Source organism: Pogoniulus pusillus, chromosome 5, assembly GCF_015220805.1.
Source record: "Pogoniulus pusillus isolate bPogPus1 chromosome 5, bPogPus1.pri, whole genome shotgun sequence".
NCBI classification, from domain to species: Eukaryota; Metazoa; Chordata; class Aves; order Piciformes; family Lybiidae; genus Pogoniulus; species Pogoniulus pusillus.
In genome coordinates this window covers 4,493,081-4,511,761 of record NC_087268.1, presented here as the reverse complement: position 1 = coordinate 4,511,761, position 18,681 = coordinate 4,493,081, and the positions used below count along the sequence as shown (strand labels likewise).

Sequence of the window (18,681 nt, the reverse complement as noted above, 5' to 3'; positions counted from 1 at the left end):
TACCCGCCTGAACATGAGCCAGCAGTGTGCCCAGGTGGCCAAGAGAGCCAGTGGCATCCTGGCCTGCATCAGGAATGGTGTGGTCAGCAGGAGCAGGGAGGTCATTCTGCCCCTGTACTCTGCACTGGTTAGACCACACCTTGAGTACTGTGTTCAGTTCTGGGCCCCCCAGTTTAGGAGGGACATTGAGATGCTTGAGCGTGTCCAGAGAAGGGCGACGAGGCTGGAGAGAGGCCTTGAGCACAGCCCTACGAGGAGAGGCTGAGGGAGCTGGGATTGGTTAGCCTGGAGAAGAGGAGGCTCAGGGGAGACCTCATTGCTGTCTACAACTACCTGAGGGGTGGTTGTGGCCAGGAGGAGGTTGCTCTCTTCTCTCAGGTGGCCAGCACCAGAACAAGAGGACACAGCCTCAGGCTGCGCCAGGGGAGATTTAGGCTGGAGGTGAGGAGAAAGTTCTTCCCTGAGAGAGTCATTGGACACTGGAATGGGCTGCCCGGGGAGGTGGTGGAGTCGCCATCACCGGAGCACTTCAAGGCAGGATTGGACGTGGCACTTGGTGCCATGGTCTAGCCTTGAGCTCTGTGGTAAAGGGTTGGACTTGATGATCTGTGAGGTCTCTTCCAACCCTGATGATGCTGTGATACTGTGATACTGTGAAAATCCTCTGGTGTCTTCTACGTAGCAGAACTGACTGCTACTGCAGCATTTACAGCATCAGCCCTGGTAGACATCAAAGTACACTCAGTGCAGCAATGAACTGCTGCCAGTTTCATCAGTTTGTGGCCCTGTGTGGAAAAGGAATAAAGGAATTGCAGAGCTATAGAAAGGGATGAGAAGGAGCAAAGGGCTTTAAACTGATGTGAAATAGGCTGGGAATAATAGTGTCAGAAAACACACCCACATTAAATGTGTACATGGAGGTGGGATGGGGGAAGATGAGATAAATGAGGGAAGCCAAATGGTTAGTGGTGGCTGAAGGGACTTAAGCGATGTAATAGATACATCAAGGGGAAAAGTAGCAGTGTGAGGAAAAGAAGCCCATTAATAAAAGATGAGGAGGGGTGAAATTAATGAGAGCTCTGCAGAGACACTGCAGCCCTTGTGTGGAGAGAAGTACAGGGCCCATCTCTGGTATTCTTCTTCAGTACTTCCTAGATGCTGGGGACTGCTCAGAGGACAAAATACAATTAGAAGGCAGGGACTGTCAGCCTGCCAGGAATACTAAGCAAGGGACTAGTCTCACACACTTACATAGGTGAGTAACTATGAGAAACAGCTCATAGTGTCAGCAGTCCTCAGGTTTTTCAACATACACTCTCATACACTCATAGAATACCAGGTTCTAAGGGACCTCAAGGATCATCTAGTCCAACCTTTCACGTTAAGAGTACAGTTTCAATGAGATGAAATGGAATATATAGCCTTGAAATGAGTATTTGCTGTCAAGATTCTTTTTAATGGCTTCTTTTAAGTCTTCTGGTTCATGTGCTTAACTTATAGGGCTTTTTTATCTCTGTGGAAACTCTACTTTTTAAATGAAAACAAAAAGACTTTTTCATGCCCATATGCTTCCAGAAGATGGAATTCCATGTAGAACAGCAGATATCTTGGAATGTGTGGTAAAAAGGAAGAAGCTGGTAGCTACAGGTTCCACAGTGCATGCCAGGTTCCTGGCCCCAAGGCAGCCTGTGATGGTTTGGGGGTTACCCCGCCCCCCCACACTTTTGAATTTGCCCCAGCTAACTCAGACGGACCCTGGGAATATAGATGAAGCAATTTATTTACAGCTAGCAGAATTTACAAGCAGCTATTTACAATATATACAGTTATATACAATTATATACAGAAATATACAAAGGATAAACAATACAGAAGCACAACTCCCCTCCCAGAAACCTGAGTCCCCAGGAGGGGCTCTCAAACCACCCCAACACCTCCCCCCGGCCCTCTCAACCTTACCCCAGTTCTCAGGAAGAAGAAAGGTGCAGCCAAGAGGTTAGGGAGCAAGGTTAGTAGGAGCAGGGTTAATGAGATGTGACCAAGTCTAAGGCAAAAGCAAGAGTGAGAAACAAAATGGAGAATGTTTTCTTCTTCTTCCCAGAGTTCTCAGCGTGACTGTGAGAGAAGTAGACACAATTGTTTTTCATTTCACTGCCCGTTATCTAGTTCTGTTACCAAAACATTCTAGCTTGCTTCAAACTAGCACAATCCACCCCTTGTCTGCTTCGCTCAGAGTATCGCTGAGAATTATCCAATCTAATCTAAACCAATATTTACACTAAAACAATATATACAAGTTCAGTTCACACTTCAATCAGATGTAGGTGATTCAAAAGCTCAGAACAGGGACTTCCAGGTGATGTTGGGTTCGTGCTCACGTACTGTAGATTCTATCATAGATTCTCTCAGTGTTGGGCGCCGATGTTACCTAGAACAGAAAACTCCTAACAACTTATATTAGACACTCTGAATTTAAACTCTCTCAGCTAAGGTTAAATTTCTCTGTGGAATACACTGGATTTCACCATTCTCCTGCATTACCCAGTAGGTATGACCAGGACCTTCAGCAGAAACCACCCCTCGGACAGGTTTCCCTTCGCCCGAAGGAGAAAATACCCGAACAGTTTTCCCTAACAGATTCTTCTCACGTACAACAGGAACTTTATCACCGTCTACTGTTTGGACCAAATCTGATTGTGCAGGTCCTGCTCTATTTACTGAACCTCTACTATTTACCAACCAAGTAGCTTGTGCTAAATGTTTGTCCCAGTTTTTCAGAGTTCCACCCCCCATGGCTTTTAGGGTGGTTTTCAGCAAACCGTTGTAGCGCTCAATCTTCCCTGAAGCTGGTGCATAGTAGGGTATGTGATAGATCCATTCAATACCATGCTCTTTGGCCCAATTTTTCACAAGATTGTTCTTGAAATGAGTCCCATTGTCTGACTCGATTCTCTCTGGAGTTCCATGTCTCCACAAGATCTGTCTCTCCAAACCAACAATGGTGTTACGTGCAGTTGCATGTGGAACTGGATAGGTTTCCAACCATCCAGTGCTGGCTTCTACCATTGTTAGCACATACTGCTTGCCAGAACGAGATCGAGGTAAAGTGATGTAGTCAATCTGCCAGGCTTCACCATACTTATACTTTGACCATCTCTCACCATACCATAAGGGCTTAATTCGCTTAGCCTGCTTAATAGCAGCACAAATGTCACAGTCATAGATGACTTGGGTGATAGTGTCCATGGACAAGTCAATTGACCTATCGCGAGCCCATCGGTATGTTCCATCTCTACCTTGATGTCCAGATGAGTCATGGGCCCACCGAGCTAAGAACAGCTCACCTCGGTGTTTCCAATCAAGGTCAATGTCAAGTTCAGAGTTGGTATCAACTTGAGCAATCTTAGCAGCTTGATCTGCCTTCTGGTTATGTTGATGTTCCTCAGTGGCTCTGCTCTTAGGCATGTGTGCGTCTACGTGCCGCACCTTCACTGGAATCTTCTCCAGCCGTGCATCAATGTCCTGCCATAGATCAGCACACCAAATAGGCTTTCCTTTCCTCTGCCAACCATGCTTCTTCCAGTCCTTTAGCCAACCCCATAGAGCATTGGCTACCATCCACGAGTCGGTGTAGAGGTAAAGGATAGGCCAATTCTCACGTTCAGCCACATCAAGAGCAAGTTGAACAGCTTTTACCTCAGCAAACTGACTGGATTCTCCTTCTCCATCTTTCGTTTCGGTAACTCTCCTGGTTGGACTCCAAACTGCTGACTTCCATATTCGCTTGTTCCCAACAAGACGACAGGAACCGTCTGTGAACAAAGCATAGTTCTTTTCCTGATCAGAGAGATCACCATAGGGAGGAGCTTCCTCAGCACGAGTTATTTTCTCCTCTGGAGGTTTGGAACAGTCTGTGCCTTCCGGCCAGTTGGTGATCACCTCTACCAGACCAGGTCGATCAAGATTACCCATTCGTGCTCGTTGGGTTATCAAAGCCATCCATTTAGACCAGGTTGCATCTGTGGCATGATGTGGTGATGAACCTTTGCCCTTGAACATCCAGTTAAGAACTGGCAGTCTAGGAGCTAAAAGCAATTGTGACTCAGTTCCAATCACTTCAGAAGCTGCTTTCACTCCCTCATAGGCTGCTAGTATCTCTTTTTCAGTTGCAGTGTAATTTGTCTCTGAACCTCTGTAACAACGTCCCCAGAAACCAAGTGGACGACCACGTGTCTCATTTGGAGCTCTCTGCCAAAGACTCCAAGTTGGACCATTGTCACTGGCAGCCGTGTACAGAATGTTTTTAATGTCCGGACCAGATCTCACAGGTCCCAGGCCCACTGCATGGACTACTTCTCGCTTGATCTGATCAAAGGCTGCTTGTTGTTCAGGTCCCCACTCGAAATTGTTTCTCTTACGAGTCACATCATGCAGAGGTTTGACAATCTGACTGAAACCAGGAATGTGTAGTCTCCAAAATCCCACCACACCAAGAAATGAAAGTGTGTCCTTCTTACTGGTGGGAACTGCCATGGTAGAGACTTTGTTGATCACATCCTGAGGAATGTAACGGCGACCATCCTGCCACCGCACTCCCAGAAACTGAATTTCTCTGGCAGGTCCTTTGACCTTGTCTCTCTTAATGGCAAAACCTGCTTGCAACAGAATGTCAATGATTTTGTTACCTTTCTCGAAGACTTCCTCAGCAGTTTGGCCCCACACAATGATGTCGTCAATGTACTGGATGTGCTCTGGAGCTTTACCTTTCTCCAGTGCATTGTGGATGACTGAGTGACAGATGGTTGAGCTGTGTTTCCACCCCTGAGGCAAACGATTGAACTGGTACTGGATTCCTCTCCAGGTGAATGCAAACTGAGGCCTACACTCCTTTGCTATGGGAATAGAGAAGAAAGCATTAGCAATGTCTATGGTTGCATACCACTTAGCCTCCTTCGATTCCAGCTCGTACTGGAGTTCCAGCATGTCCGGCACAGCTGCACTCATGGGTGGCGTCACCTCGTTGAGGGCACGAAAGTCAACTGTCAGTCTCCAGTCGCCCGTAGGTTTGCGCACAGGCCAGATGGGACTGTTGAAAGGTGAATGAGCTTTCTCAATGACAGCCTGACTCTCCAGTTGACGAATCAGCTGATGAATGGGCAACAAAGAGTCACGGTTAGTTCTGTACTGCCTATGATGAACAGTTTGAGTTGCAATTGGCACTTCCAGGTCCTCTATATCATGATGTCCCACAACTGCAGATTCATCAGAAAGTTCAGGCCTAACAGACAACTTCAATTTATCATCCTCAATCTCTACAGATGCTATTCCAAAAGCCCATTTATGACCCTTAGGATCTTTGAAACAACCTTGTCTCAAAAAGTCAATTCCCAGAATGCAAGGCGCATCAGGACCAGTTACAATAGTATGTGTCTTCCACTCTTTACCAGTTAAACTGATCTCAGCCTGTACCTTAGTTAACTCTTGAGATCCACCAGTGATTCCAAAGATAGAAATGGACTCTGTCCCTTTGCAATTAGATGGCAATAAAGTACACTGAGCACCTGTGTCAACTAAAGCCCTGTATTTCCGAACTCTTGAACTGCCAGGCCACCTAATGAATACATTCCAATAGATTCGGTTCTCTCCACTATCCCTTTCCTCCTCCTGGCTGGAGGCAGGGCACCCCTAATGCTGAACATGGCATGTAGGGTGTACACAATGATTGGTGTTGTTGCGAGAGGAACTGCAACTGTTGGAACAATTGCAGTTGCTCTCGGGAGCTGAAGAAGTGACAGCTACTTTTCTGGCATTACTGCCTCTGTTTCTGCCACTCTGCAGATCCCTGACCCTCTTTGAAAGAGCTGAAGTAGGTTTACCATCCCATTTGTTCATGTTCTCCCCGTATGTGTCACGCAGAAGTATCCACAGTGACGCACGTGATTGCTGCTGTCTAGGTGGAATTTGTCTCCTCCTGGGCTGGAATTGCCTTGCAGGAGGTGGGCGTCTGTTCCTGATGGCAGAAACATGCACCCATTCAGATGATGCAGGAACGGTATCCTTTACCAGATTTTTGAGATCCTCCTTCAGTTCTTTCATAGTATCTTTAATCTCTGTAGTCATAGTCTTTATGGCACAGATTATACCAGAATGGGACAAGCTGTCCTCAATCTGCCTGAGCTGATCAGTGAATTCACCAACAGTGAAAGATCTTCCATTATCACTCCTTGCTAGAAACTTACTGGCCAAGATGTTAGCATAGGATGAAGGAGCAAGCTTAATCAGCTTCTTCATGAGACCTGTTCCCAAAGGAATATCGTCAGGCTCATGAGTGCCATGATCTCCATAAAGCACTTCCTTCACAGCAAACTCCTTCAGAAGCTTAATTCCCTGCTCAACGGTGTTCCACTTCTTGGCAGCCCATGGCAAATCATCTCGGGAAGGATATCTCATAGCCACAGCCAACAGAAGGCGTGTCCACAAGCTAACCCTACCAAGAGGACTTGCCAGGTGTTTGTCCACTCCACTCTCCTTAGTGAGTGGTCCCAGCTGCTTGGCAGACTTGTCTCCTACCTGCAGGGCATTAGCACCAATACCACGGCATCTCACTAACCAACTTAAGATTGGCTCACCTGATTCCCTTGTGTATTCCTTCCTAACTTCCCTGACCTCTCTGAGTGGATCTTTGGAGCCTTGGATGTCATCTTCCTCCTCTTCCTCCTGTTGTTCTGGTGGTGCCGGGCCTAACACAATCTTCCTCATAGCATTCCTAAACTCATTGGAACCATCCTCTCTCCTGGCAGCTAGCCTCACAGCGCTCCTCTCACTTGAGTATTGTTGTCTCAGCACATCTACAAGGTCTCGCAGACTAACTGTCTCCTCCTCCTCTTCTCCTTGCTGCTGATCACCACAGGTCCCATCTCTTACATCCTCCTGCGAACCACTCTTTGTCTTAGCTTTTGCCTTAGCAGGTGCCAGAAGAGCCTGAGCAGCAACAGACTTGGATGTGTCTGCTGGAGGGTTTGAATCTTTAGGAGTCTGACTTGGAGCTTGTGAGTTCAAATCTGCCTTGCCTTTAACAGGAGGATTTTGGTTCTGGTCTGCTGGCTGGGGTTTCAAATTGGCTGAGCTGGTGTCATTAGGATTTGAACTGACTGGGCTAGCGTTACTAGCACTAGTAGGATTATTGGCATTAGTGGGATTGTTTGCCTGTCCTCCTGGGATGCCTGCCAACCCTGACGTGTTTTGATTTTTGCTAGGAACATTCTGATTTTGGGTATTTGCCTGTGCTCCTGAGGCTCCTACCGAACTCTGTCCGTTATCATTATTGTTTACGTTAGTGGCAGGAACACTGGCTGTGTTCCCAGCACTTGGAGAAGGAGGGGCAGAGGCTGGCAAGGGGGAAGCTGATAACTGTGTTCCCTTGTTTTGCTGTGAAAGAGACTGCTTCTGAGACACAGAATTCTTCCTAGCTCTTACAGAAACTGGTTTTGAATTTTTCACCAATAATGCCAAAATTAATATGAATATCAAAATCATGAGGCAAATATTAAAAATTGTGAGAAGAAAAACAGTTTTACAAGAGCATGTACCTAAACAAACAGTTGGAATTCCTGTCTTAGGCTGAATAACTCTCATTAGAGCCATATTCAAAGCAGAATTTCCATTGATTGTCACATTATTGACCAGAGCTCCTGTAATGTCCTTGGTAATATTCTCAGAGATATTAAAACCAGCATAACCAAGAATCAAATCACCCCAGCTCCAGAACATATCTGAAACCTTAGCTTTAGCCTTATTATAAGCCAGATCAATGAAATAAGCAACAATCTGAGCTTTTATCCAATTAAATGCCAAGTAAACAAAACCAGACCAGAGCAATGCACCAACCAAATACAATAGCTGCTTGATTAGCTTCATCTTAATTCCCAGAGCTAATTTCCACTCACTGAAATATCTAGCCCCACGTTGGGAAAGCCAATTAAAAAATGTGATGGTTTGGGGGTTACCCCGCCCCCCCACACTTTTGAATTTGCCCCAGCTAACTCAGACGGACCCTGGGAATATAGATGAAGCAATTTATTTACAGCTAGCAGAATTTACAAGCAGCTATTTACAATATATACAGTTATATACAATTATATACAGAAATATACAAAGGATAAACAATACAGAAGCACAACTCCCCTCCCAGAAACCTGAGTCCCCAGGAGGGGCTCTCAAACCACCCCAACACCTCCCCCCGGCCCTCTCAACCTTACCCCAGTTCTCAGGAAGAAGAAAGGTGCAGCCAAGAGGTTAGGGAGCAAGGTTAGTAGGAGCAGGGTTAATGAGATGTGACCAAGTCTAAGGCAAAAGCAAGAGTGAGAAACAAAATGGAGAATGTTTTCTTCTTCTTCCCAGAGTTCTCAGCGTGACTGTGAGAGAAGTAGACACAATTGTTTTTCATTTCACTGCCCGTTATCTAGTTCTGTTACCAAAACATTCTAGCTTGCTTCAAACTAGCACACAGCCAAACCAGGGTCACAGCCATCAGAGATCTCTGCCTTGCATGCATGGGTTCCTTCCTGTGGACAGGGAGAGAAGAAAGGAGGCTCAAACGTTTCTTGCTATACCTCAATCTCACATGCAGTTGCACAGTGCTCAGGATGGGTCTTCACATTTAGAAGCTGATTGCCCACAGTTGTAGGCATTTACTGCAGGCCTAATTGGTTGATAAACATAGGTACAAACAACAAGTTCTCTTTTAAGAAGAGTTAGTAAAGGGACAGCCTGTGAGTAGGTATTTCATTCTTATGCTTAGAAAGGATGTTTGTTTGTTTTTTTCTATGAAATGATGTGTTATAAGATATAACTCCACTGGACTATGGAATTAAATCCACTAGCTTTATTCCTCCCAGAACTGTGAATCCCAGGAAGAGAGTGCTGACCAGTCTACTGGCTCCTTACAAATACAGTTCTGAATGGGCACGTTCTCAGAGACCTCAGCTAGCAGTAGGCTTTTAAATTCAGATGTTAGACAGAGAGCAGGAAAGGAGGAGTGAAAAAACATCCCCAGCCTTAATAAAAGAACCACCTTTTTGGGGGTGAAATATTTGTAGCTTCTGGGCTCTTCTACTTGCTCTATTTTTCTTCCCTGACTGATTGCTTAATCTAGTTTTCAGTAGTACCTTAGAAACACTCCTTTTAAAACTTGGCTCTGGTCTTGAACTTTTCTGCTATGTTGTCTTTCCATACTTAATGCATATAAAAAAATCTAATGGGGCATACAAAAATGAAAGTGTCATGTTCATATTTGCATGATTTCAAAATTCAGATCCAGGAAATACATTCATTTTTCAGCTGCTCACCTAAACATTAAATTCTTCAAAATGTTAATGTGCTCTTTTCTTTATTTGACAGCAAAATTTGGAAAGTAACCTCACCAACCTTATTAAGAGGAATACTGAACTGGAAACTCTCTTGGCAAAACTCATTCAGACCTGTCAACATGTAGAAGTGAGTACCAGACTCCATTTGAAATACTTGTAAACTCAATTACGTTCACTTGTAACATTCAGGAACAAACATTTAAACCAAACCAACCAAACAAAACCCACTCAAGCAAGTGCAGACTAAATTATAATAGTGGCAGTCTGATTTGGAGCTTTTTCACTTTACAGTCCTTCCTCTTCCATTTTAGTTATGATGTGTGTATAGACCCTACCACTGCTGTACTCACGATGCATAACATGTTTGTGTCCTTTGTGAAGTAGACTAATATTTGCAGTTGGAAAACAAAGGCAAAGAAATAGTAATATCCAGATCTAAAGCAAGTGCAGACTAAATTATGATAGTGGCAATCTGATTTGGAGCTTTCTCACTTTACATTCCTTCCTCTCCCATTTTAGTTATGATGTGTTTGTGTATAGACCCTACCACTGCTATACTCACGATGCATAACATGTTTGTATCCTTTGTGAAGTAGACTACTATTTACAGTTGGAAAACAAAGGCAAAGAAATAGTCATGTCCAGACCTAAAGCAAGTGCAGACTAAATTATAATAGTGGCAGTCTGATTTGATGCTTTTTCACTTTACAGTCCTTCCTCTCCCCTTTCAGATATGATGTGTTTGTATGTAGACCCCACCACTGCTATATTCACGATGCATAACATGTTTGTATCCTTTGTGAAGTAGACTAATATTTGCAGTTGGAAAACAAAGGCAAAGAAATAGTTATATCCAGATCTAAAGCAAGTGCAGACTAAATTATAATAGTGGCAATCTGATTTGGAGCTTCTTCACTTTACATTCCTTTCTCTCCCATTTTAGTTATGATGTGTTTGTGTATAGACCCTACCACTGCTATACTCACGATGCATAACATATTTGTATCCTTTGTGAAGTAGACTAATATTTGCAGTTGGAAAACTAAGGCAAAGAAATAGTAATATCCAGATCTAAAGCAAGTGCAGACTAAATTATAATAGTGTCAGTCTGATTTGGAGCTTTTTCACTTTACATTCCTTTCTATCCCATTTCAGATATGATGTGTTTGTATGTAGACCCCACCACTGCTATACTCATGATGCATGACATGTTTGTATCCTTTGTGAAGTAGACTAATATTTGCAGTTGGAAAACAAAGGCAAAGAAATAGTCATGTCCAGATCCACAAAGATATTTAGGTTTCTGATGGTACCCCATCAAAATTAAGTATCTAAATATGTATGTGGAATCAACAGTCATATATGAGATATATTTATTTTCTAAGAAGAAAGCTGCTTATTAGTTTTAGAGTTGCCTCAATTACATATTCCACTTTGAGTGTCACAGAAAATACTCATCAGGGAGGTATCTGAATCAACATTACCCCAAAACTGTGGGATTTATTTAGATGACTACACAGGGGCTGCTGCTATACATGCAAGTTAAAATAAGTGCACACGAATTCAGCCATGGGAGCTCACATAGGAAAAGACCAGAGTCCAAAATAAGTGCTCTTTTAGCAAAACTCTCTTTTTACTTTTTGCTTTGCTGTCCAAAATAGGTCCTTTTTTAGCAAAACTTCTTTTTGTTCGTCTGGCATCACCAGCATTTTTCTTGTCATCAGTCTCAGCTATGAGTCCCAGATGACACATCAGGTGTCAAACATTTTTACCCCATTCTCCACATAAATTGTGGCTGAGAAACACTGAAAGACTAGGAAAGGCTCAACATCTTGTGGTTCATGTGCTTTTTTTATATACACACTAGATTCACTCAGATCCTGCAAGGTTGTGACCTGCAGTGCTATCATAGAATCATACAATCAACCAGGTTGGAAGAGACCTCCAAGATCATCCAGTCCAACCTAGCACCCTGCCCTATCCAATCAACTAGACCATGGCACTAAGTGCCTCATCCAGGCTTTGCTTGAACACCTCCAGGGACGGTGACTCCACCACCTCCCTGGGCAGCCCATTCCAATGCCAATCACTCTCTCTGCCAACAACTTCCTCCTAACATCCAGCCTAGACTTCCCCCGGCACAACTTGAGACTGTGTCTCCTTGTTCTCTTGCTGGTTGCCTGGGAGAAGAGGCCAACCCCCACCTGGCTACAACCTCCCTTCAGGTAGTTGTAGACAGGTGAATCATTTCAGTTCTTTGTATAGTCAGAACAACTTCAGGCAGAACAGTAGTATCTGCTGGAACAAATGCAGCAGATATTGAGAGGGGCAGAGGAGACACATTTTCTTCCTCTGTGTGTAAAACTCAGAGCAAACCCCATGAAGTAGATGCACTCAGGACAGCAAAAGGCCTCTTCTGCATTAGTGGCCTATGTCTGAGATGAGCTAGAACTGGAAAACTTTAAATCACTCCTGCATCTCCTGTGCAATTCTGCAATGCATTACCAACTCTAAGATTTTGAATTACCAAACCCCCAACTCGTTCAACTGGTAACAGATGCACTACTGTCCCTGGAGTCCTGCTTTAGAGAATTTCTCTACAGACATGAAGCAATAGCAGAAAAATTGTTAATTAATTCCTACCACGTTTTATTCATCAAATTACTCTAATTAGCATTTAAATTAGCTAAATATTAAGAAATTAGCTTCAGTCAAAACCCTGGACCTAGGCCACGCTGGAAATTGGGCAAGTGGGGATGTGAAAGTAAACTTTAAAGCTATCTCTGTTTCTCACAGCTCTCTGACAACTTCAGATATGATGTGAGTGTCTCCAGCATTAGAGAACCTGATGCTTAGATGATTTTTTTTTTTAGAGTCAGAGTGCTCACTTTCTTTGTGCTTATTCACAACATAAATTCATCTCAAGCCAGGAACCTCAAGGAAGCACAGAGCTTGTTGTAACACTAATGTTACAAATTTAAACTTACAAAATATTAGCAAAGTGAAAGCTGACATACACAACTACTGTAGAATCAGAGAATCAACCAGGTTGGAAGAGACCTCCAACATCATCCAGGCCAACCTAGCACCCAGCCCTAGCCAGTCAACCAGACCATGGCACTAAGTGCCTCAGCCAGGCTTTGCTTGAACACCTCCAGGGATGGCGACTCCAGCACCTCCCTGGGCAGCCCATTCCAATGCCAATCACTCTCTCTGCCAACAACTTCCTCCTAACATCCAGCCTAGACTTGCCCCAGCACAACTTGAGACTGTGTCCCCTTGTTCTCTTGCTGGTTGCCTGGGAGAAGAGACCAACCCCCACCTGGCTACAGCCTCCCTTCAGGTAGTTGTAGACAGCAGTGAGGTCCCCCCTGAGCCTCCTCTTCTGCAGGCTGCACACCCCCAGCTCCCTCAGTCTCTCCTCATAGGGTTTGTGCTCCAGGCCCCTCACCAGCTTTGTTGCCCTTCTCTGGACACGTTCCAGCACCTCAACATCTCTCTTGAATTGAGGAGCCCAGAACTGGACACAGCACTCAAGGTGTGGCCTGACCAGTGCTGAGTACAGGGGCAGAATAACCTCCCTTGTCCTACTGGCCACACTGTTCCTGATGCAGGCCAGGATGCCATTGGCTCTCTTGGCCACCTGGGCACACTGCTGGCTCATCTTCAGCCTACTATCTATCAGTACCCCCAGGTCCCATTTTTCTTCCAGCCACTCTGTCCCCAGCCTGTAGCACTGCTTGGCTGTTGTGGCCAAAGTGAAGAACTCTGCACTTGTCCTTGTTAAATCTCATCCCATTGGCTTCTGCCCACCCATCCAGCCTGTCCAGGTCCCTCTGCAGGGTTCTCCTACCTTCCAACAGATCAACACCTGCTCCTAGCTTGGTGTTGCCTTATGAACTCACGCAAAGGTTGAAACCTTTCATAGGAAAAGTTTTCTTTCTCAGTTTTTACTACACTGTACCACAGATTGATAATACAAAATGCATTGTATACAGTTTGTAAAACACAAAAATGGGCAGTACACTTCTGTGGAACTGCTGTTACATGCTTCCATTTTCCTTATCTACTTTTAAATCATTTAAACAGTGGCATTTTAATGCTTATTTAGAATTTGAGGGGGGGTAAAATTAATTGGGAGAGGGGGAAGAGATTTTTTAGGTTTCATGCATAATTTGAACTTTGGAAAAGAAAGGAAATGAAATAATTATTCCCTGTGTTAAAGTTACCTTGGTTTTATTAAGGGATACATAAACCTTTTTGGGGAAAAAAAGTAATGCTAATTAAAATGTATTAGTATATATAGACACTAACATTTTTTAAAGTCTTTACTTGGTACCATGGTCTAGCCTTGAGTTCTGTGGTAAAGGGTTGGACTTGATGATCTGTGAGGTCTTTTCCAACCTTGGTGATACTGTGATACTGTGATGTCCTATGGCAAATATTTACTGTTAGAGGAATAATGAAAAGGGAATGTATTTTTTGGCTTTTGATGTGAAGCAGAACCTGATATTTCTGAGAATAAACAACAAACAGGCTCTCTGTCTTTGGGATAAGTGAATCCTTGCCAGCCAAACCAAATGGTGTCACAGAGCCACTGTTTCTCATCAATCAAGTGAGCTGTTAGTGGCTTCCCAGCAACCAACTTCACTGCTGATTAGTTATCTACCCATGCATCCTTCCCATCAGGCAATTGTAACTTCATTGATTGCAAAGGCCAGTCTCAGTCTCTCTGTGTTTTGAAACAAATGAATATTCTCTTCTGAAAGAAGTACTTTATTTTTCTCTCTCAAATCAGTAGGCAAAGACTGGTTAAGGTTGTTAATTATCTGGAAGCTGGATGCTTTCCAGGCTCAAGGGTGGGAAGATCTCGAGCTGCCTTTCATCACAACAACAGCAACATAAATCTTGTCTATTTTTGGATGGATTTTATCAATTTGTGGCAGGATTTGTCCTGATGGGGATCCTGATCTTGGGAAATTCAAGAAGTCCACTTCCAGTCTTGCATTCCTGTGGGCAGTTCTGGGCATAGCAACAGGAAAACTTTTGCAAATAAATCAAGGCAAACTTATGCTCTTTACTGCTTCAAGTAGAGCAGGGATATCATTAAGCACTTTATAATAACTTTAATTTTGCTATCTGAATGTCTGGTTTCATGCCCAATACAAATGTAGTCTGTGCTGGTAGTTAGTTTATGGTAACACTGGATTTTAAAAGTGCCATTTTCTGAAAAGGAGCCACAACCTGAAAGTGAGTGCATGAGACTGTAGCTCTCCTTACCCTCTCTAACCTTTCTATTTCATTGGGAACACCTTGCCCCACTGAGTTTACAAATAGGACACATCCCTAATGTGTTTTTTGTTTTCCACTCATTTTCCCATCTTTCTGCTCTCCCTTCCTCTATAATCCTGTCTGTCATTTCTTGGGTTTGCAGAAACCCTGAAGGCTGTTAATCAGCAAAGCTTTGTTGTTCTTCCTTGGAGATGATGACAGGTCATGCCTTTGGCCAGGCTGCTTTCTGCAGAGCAGTCCTTCCCTCAGGGCAGCTGGCTGGGTTGGCTGTGGTAAGCCAGCTCTGCTCCTCATTTTGTTTAGGGAAGGAGGCTGTGGCTGCCTTCTTGGGGACAGCAGGGTTGGGGCATAAAATGATAAACTGATTGCCAGGATGAAACCCTCTAAGGAGAGGCTGAGGGAGCTGGGGTTGTGCAGCCTGGAGAAGAGGAGGCTCAGGGCAGACCTCATTGCTGTCTACAACTACCTGAAGGGACATTGTAGCCAGGTGGGGGTTGGTCTCTTCTGCCAAGCAACCAGCAACAGAACAAGGGGACACAGTCTCAAGTTGTGCTGGGGGAAGTCTAGGCTGGATGTTAGGAGAAGTTGTTGGCAGAGAGAGTGATTGGCATTGGAATGGGCTGCCCAGGGAGGTGGTGGAGTCACCATCCCTGGAGGTGTTCAAGCAAAGCCTGGCTGAGGCACTTAGTGCCATGGTCTAGTTGACTGGCTAGGGCTGGGTGCTAGGCTGGACTGGATGATGTTGGAGGTCTCTTCCAACCTGGTTGATTCTATGATTCTAAGAGAGGGAAATACAATTTTCCTCATAGTCTGAAAAAATAGAACAGAAATGGCTGCTTATCTGAAAAATGTTTATTTGAAGTCCTGGCTCACAGCATTCACATATCTCATGCTATCTGTAGAATACTCTTTTTAAAATAGCATTAAAACCCATCCTGGAGAGTTTCATCTTTACGTTCTGTGGGCGTTCACCCAACAAGAGAACCCTCTGGAATGGGGCTAAAGCAGCATGTGGCTCTTATAAATCCATAAAGATGCTTGTGTGTGTCAGGAAAGCAGCTGCTTAGTTCAGGAGCTACTAAAGAGGAGATCTTTGAGGGGAAAGGAAGTGAGGTAAATATTTATGCTCTGCCATAAATTTAACAGTCTAGGTACAAGCTCTCAGCCTCAGCCCAGGAAGAAGATGCATTGTCTGGATCCTGTCCCACTGGGTGAATCATAGAATCATAGAATCAACCAGGTTGGAAGAGACCTCCAAGATCATCCAGGCCAACCTAGCACCCAGCCCTATCCAATCAACTAGACCATGGCACTAAGTGCCTCAGCCAGGCTTTGCTTGAAGACCCCCAGGGACGGTGCCTCCACCACCTCCCTGGGCAGCCCATTCCAATGCCAATCACTCTGTGAAGAACTTCTTCCTGACATCCAGCCTATACCTACCCTGGCACAACTTGAGACTGTGTCCCCTTGTTCTGTTGCTGGTTACCTGGGAGAAGAGACCAACCCCCACCCGGCTACAGCCTCCCTTCAGGTAGTTGTAGAAAGTAATAAGATCACCCCTGAGCCTCCTCTTCTCCAGGCTAAACACTCCCAGCTCCCTCAGCCTCTCCTCATAGGATTTGTGTTCCAGGCCCCTCACCAGCTTTGTTGCCCTTCTCTGGACACGTTCCAGCACCTCAACATCTCTCTTGAATTGAGGAGCCCAGAACTGGACACAGCACTCAAGGTGTGGCCTGACCAGTGCTGAGTACAGGGGAAGAATAACCTCCCTTGTCCTACTGGCCACACTGTTCCTGATGCAGGCCAGGATGCCATTGGCTCTCTTGGCCACCTGGGCACACTGCTGCCTCATCTTCAGCTTACTATCTATCAGTACCCCCAGGTCCCTTTCCTCCTGGCTGCTCTCCAGCCACTCTGTCCCCAGCCTGTAGCGCTGCTATAGGCTGCAGTAATTTGCTTGTAACAAACTTGCCATGAAAATTGCTCAGGTGAATATCTCCAAATTTCTATGGGAACCTTGAACAAATCTTCCACAAACCTTGCTGTAAAATTGTGATTGACAGGCCTAGGGTATGTGAATACCAATTAATCCCTGGGTGATACCATCCCCGTGGCAAATCTAACCTTTTGCAAGGCCTCCCCTCTTCCTGCTGTGTGCTGGAGAGGTGTCATCATGGCAGTGTCCCAGGGTGACCTTTGGCACCCCTCCCTACCTGCCTGCCTGCTGCTGCAGCACTTCTACCCTCCCCTGCATGCCTGCTACATGTGAAGTAACGGGGACCAAATGCTGCCTATTCTGCAGGCTTGTGCCTTTTCCAGCTGTATGCAGATCTGAATTGAGATGCTTTGCTGTTGTATCAGGGTAGAATTTAATGCTGTAAGCATTTGGATTCTCCTCTTGGATTTAGTGCTGCAGGTTCCTCTGGCTGACAAAGTACTACATCACAGTGAATTTGCTTCTCTGCCATAGTTTCTAAGGCACTTTGTTTCAGTGAATGTGTGAGGCTTCTGCAGACATCTAGATCATCTCTTCTAGGAAATACATGATTAAAAGTCTATTATGTAGCCAATACCATGAAGCTTCTCTCATCTGTTGGGCAGAAATGTAATCTGAATTCAGCTGGAGGGAAAATTGGAGCAATTAAGAAGGAGGGAGGAGAAAGGAAATAGGTTTTGCTTGTAGACAGCTTTATAACATCTGTATCTCGCTCTGTTGGCTTTGTTTTGTTCTCAAGTCACCAAACCTCATAGGAAGCAAATGTTGGACACTGCTGCAAATTCATTTATGGTTTTCTAAGGAAAGGAAGGCATTTTCTCCTGGTTGTGTAACCCTCAGACTGCTGCATCCTTTGCTTTCTGTTTGCAATGGAAATGCTCAGTTTCTACCTCACTTGTAAAGATCTGCTGCAGGCTAACCTGCAGTATAAGGTTCTCATTTAAAATGTGGGTTTGTGTGTGTCAAAGGGTGTTGGGTTTTTTAAAAGCCATGTTATATAATCATCTGGGGAGGGAAGAAAGAAAAAAGGAATCTATTGACAGACCATTTATTTTGCTGGCACGCACACTGGGATGAGATTGAACAAGGCCAAGTGCAGGGTTCTGCACTTTGGCCACAACAACCCCAAGCAGCACTACAGGCTGGGGACAGTGGCTGGAGAGCAGCCAGGAGGAAAGGGACCTGGGGGTACTGGTAGATAGTAAGCTGAAGATGAGCCAGCAGCGTGCCCAGGTGGCCAAGAGAGCCAATGGCATCCTGGCCTGCATCAGGAACAGTGTGGCCAGTAGGACAAGGGAGGTTATTCTTCCCCTGTACTCAGCACTGGTCAGGCCACACCTTGAGTGCTGTGTCCAGTTCTGGGCCCCTCAATTCAAGAGAGATGTTGAGGTGCTGGAAGGTGTCCAGAGAAGGGCAACAAAGCTGGTGGGGGGCCTGGAAGACAAACCCTATGAGGAGAGGTTGAGGGAGCTGGGGGTGTGCAGCCTGGAGAAGAGGAGGCTCAGGGGGGACCTCATTGCTGTCTGCAACTACCTGAAGGGAGGCTGTAGCCAGGTGGGGGTTGGTCTCTTCTGCCAGGCAACCAGCAACAGAACAAGGGGACACAGTCTCAAGTTGTGCCGGGGGAGGTCTAGGCTGGATGTTAGGAGGAAGTTGTTGCCAGAGAGAGTGATTGGCATTGGAATGGGCTGCCCAGGGAGGTGGTGGAGTCACCGTCCCTGGAGGTGTTGAAGAAAAGCCTGGATGAGGCACTTAGTGCCATGGTCTAGTTGAGTGGCTAGGGCTGGGTGCTAGGTTGGACTGGCTGATCTTGGAGGTCTCTTCCAACCTGGTTGATTCTATGATTCTATGAACACTCACATATGTCAGATAACATTTTAAATCACTGTAACAGCAGGTCAAAAAGTGAGGATGGCAGCACTTGGTGGGTTTTCTTGTGGTTTTCTTTGGTTTTTGTCTGCTTGCTTGGGTTGTTTTGTTTTTTCTTTGTGCATAGCTACTCAAAAAAGAAATTAACTGGGTGGA

The 18,681-nt window shown here is 45.1% G+C and overlaps 1 protein-coding gene across 5 annotated transcripts in view; it reads left to right on the top strand.

Annotated features, from left to right (window-relative positions):
- Positions 1 to 18,681, top strand: part of MID1 (midline 1) — a 321,043-nt gene that overhangs the window by 248,819 nt on the left and 53,543 nt on the right. For all 5 annotated transcript variants that reach the window (XM_064143057.1, XM_064143056.1, XM_064143060.1 and 2 more), the window contains one exon: positions 9,400 to 9,495. In XM_064143057.1, coding sequence (XP_063999127.1) covers positions 9,400 to 9,495 — 96 coding nt within the window. The remainder of the gene's footprint in view (positions 1 to 9,399; positions 9,496 to 18,681) is intronic.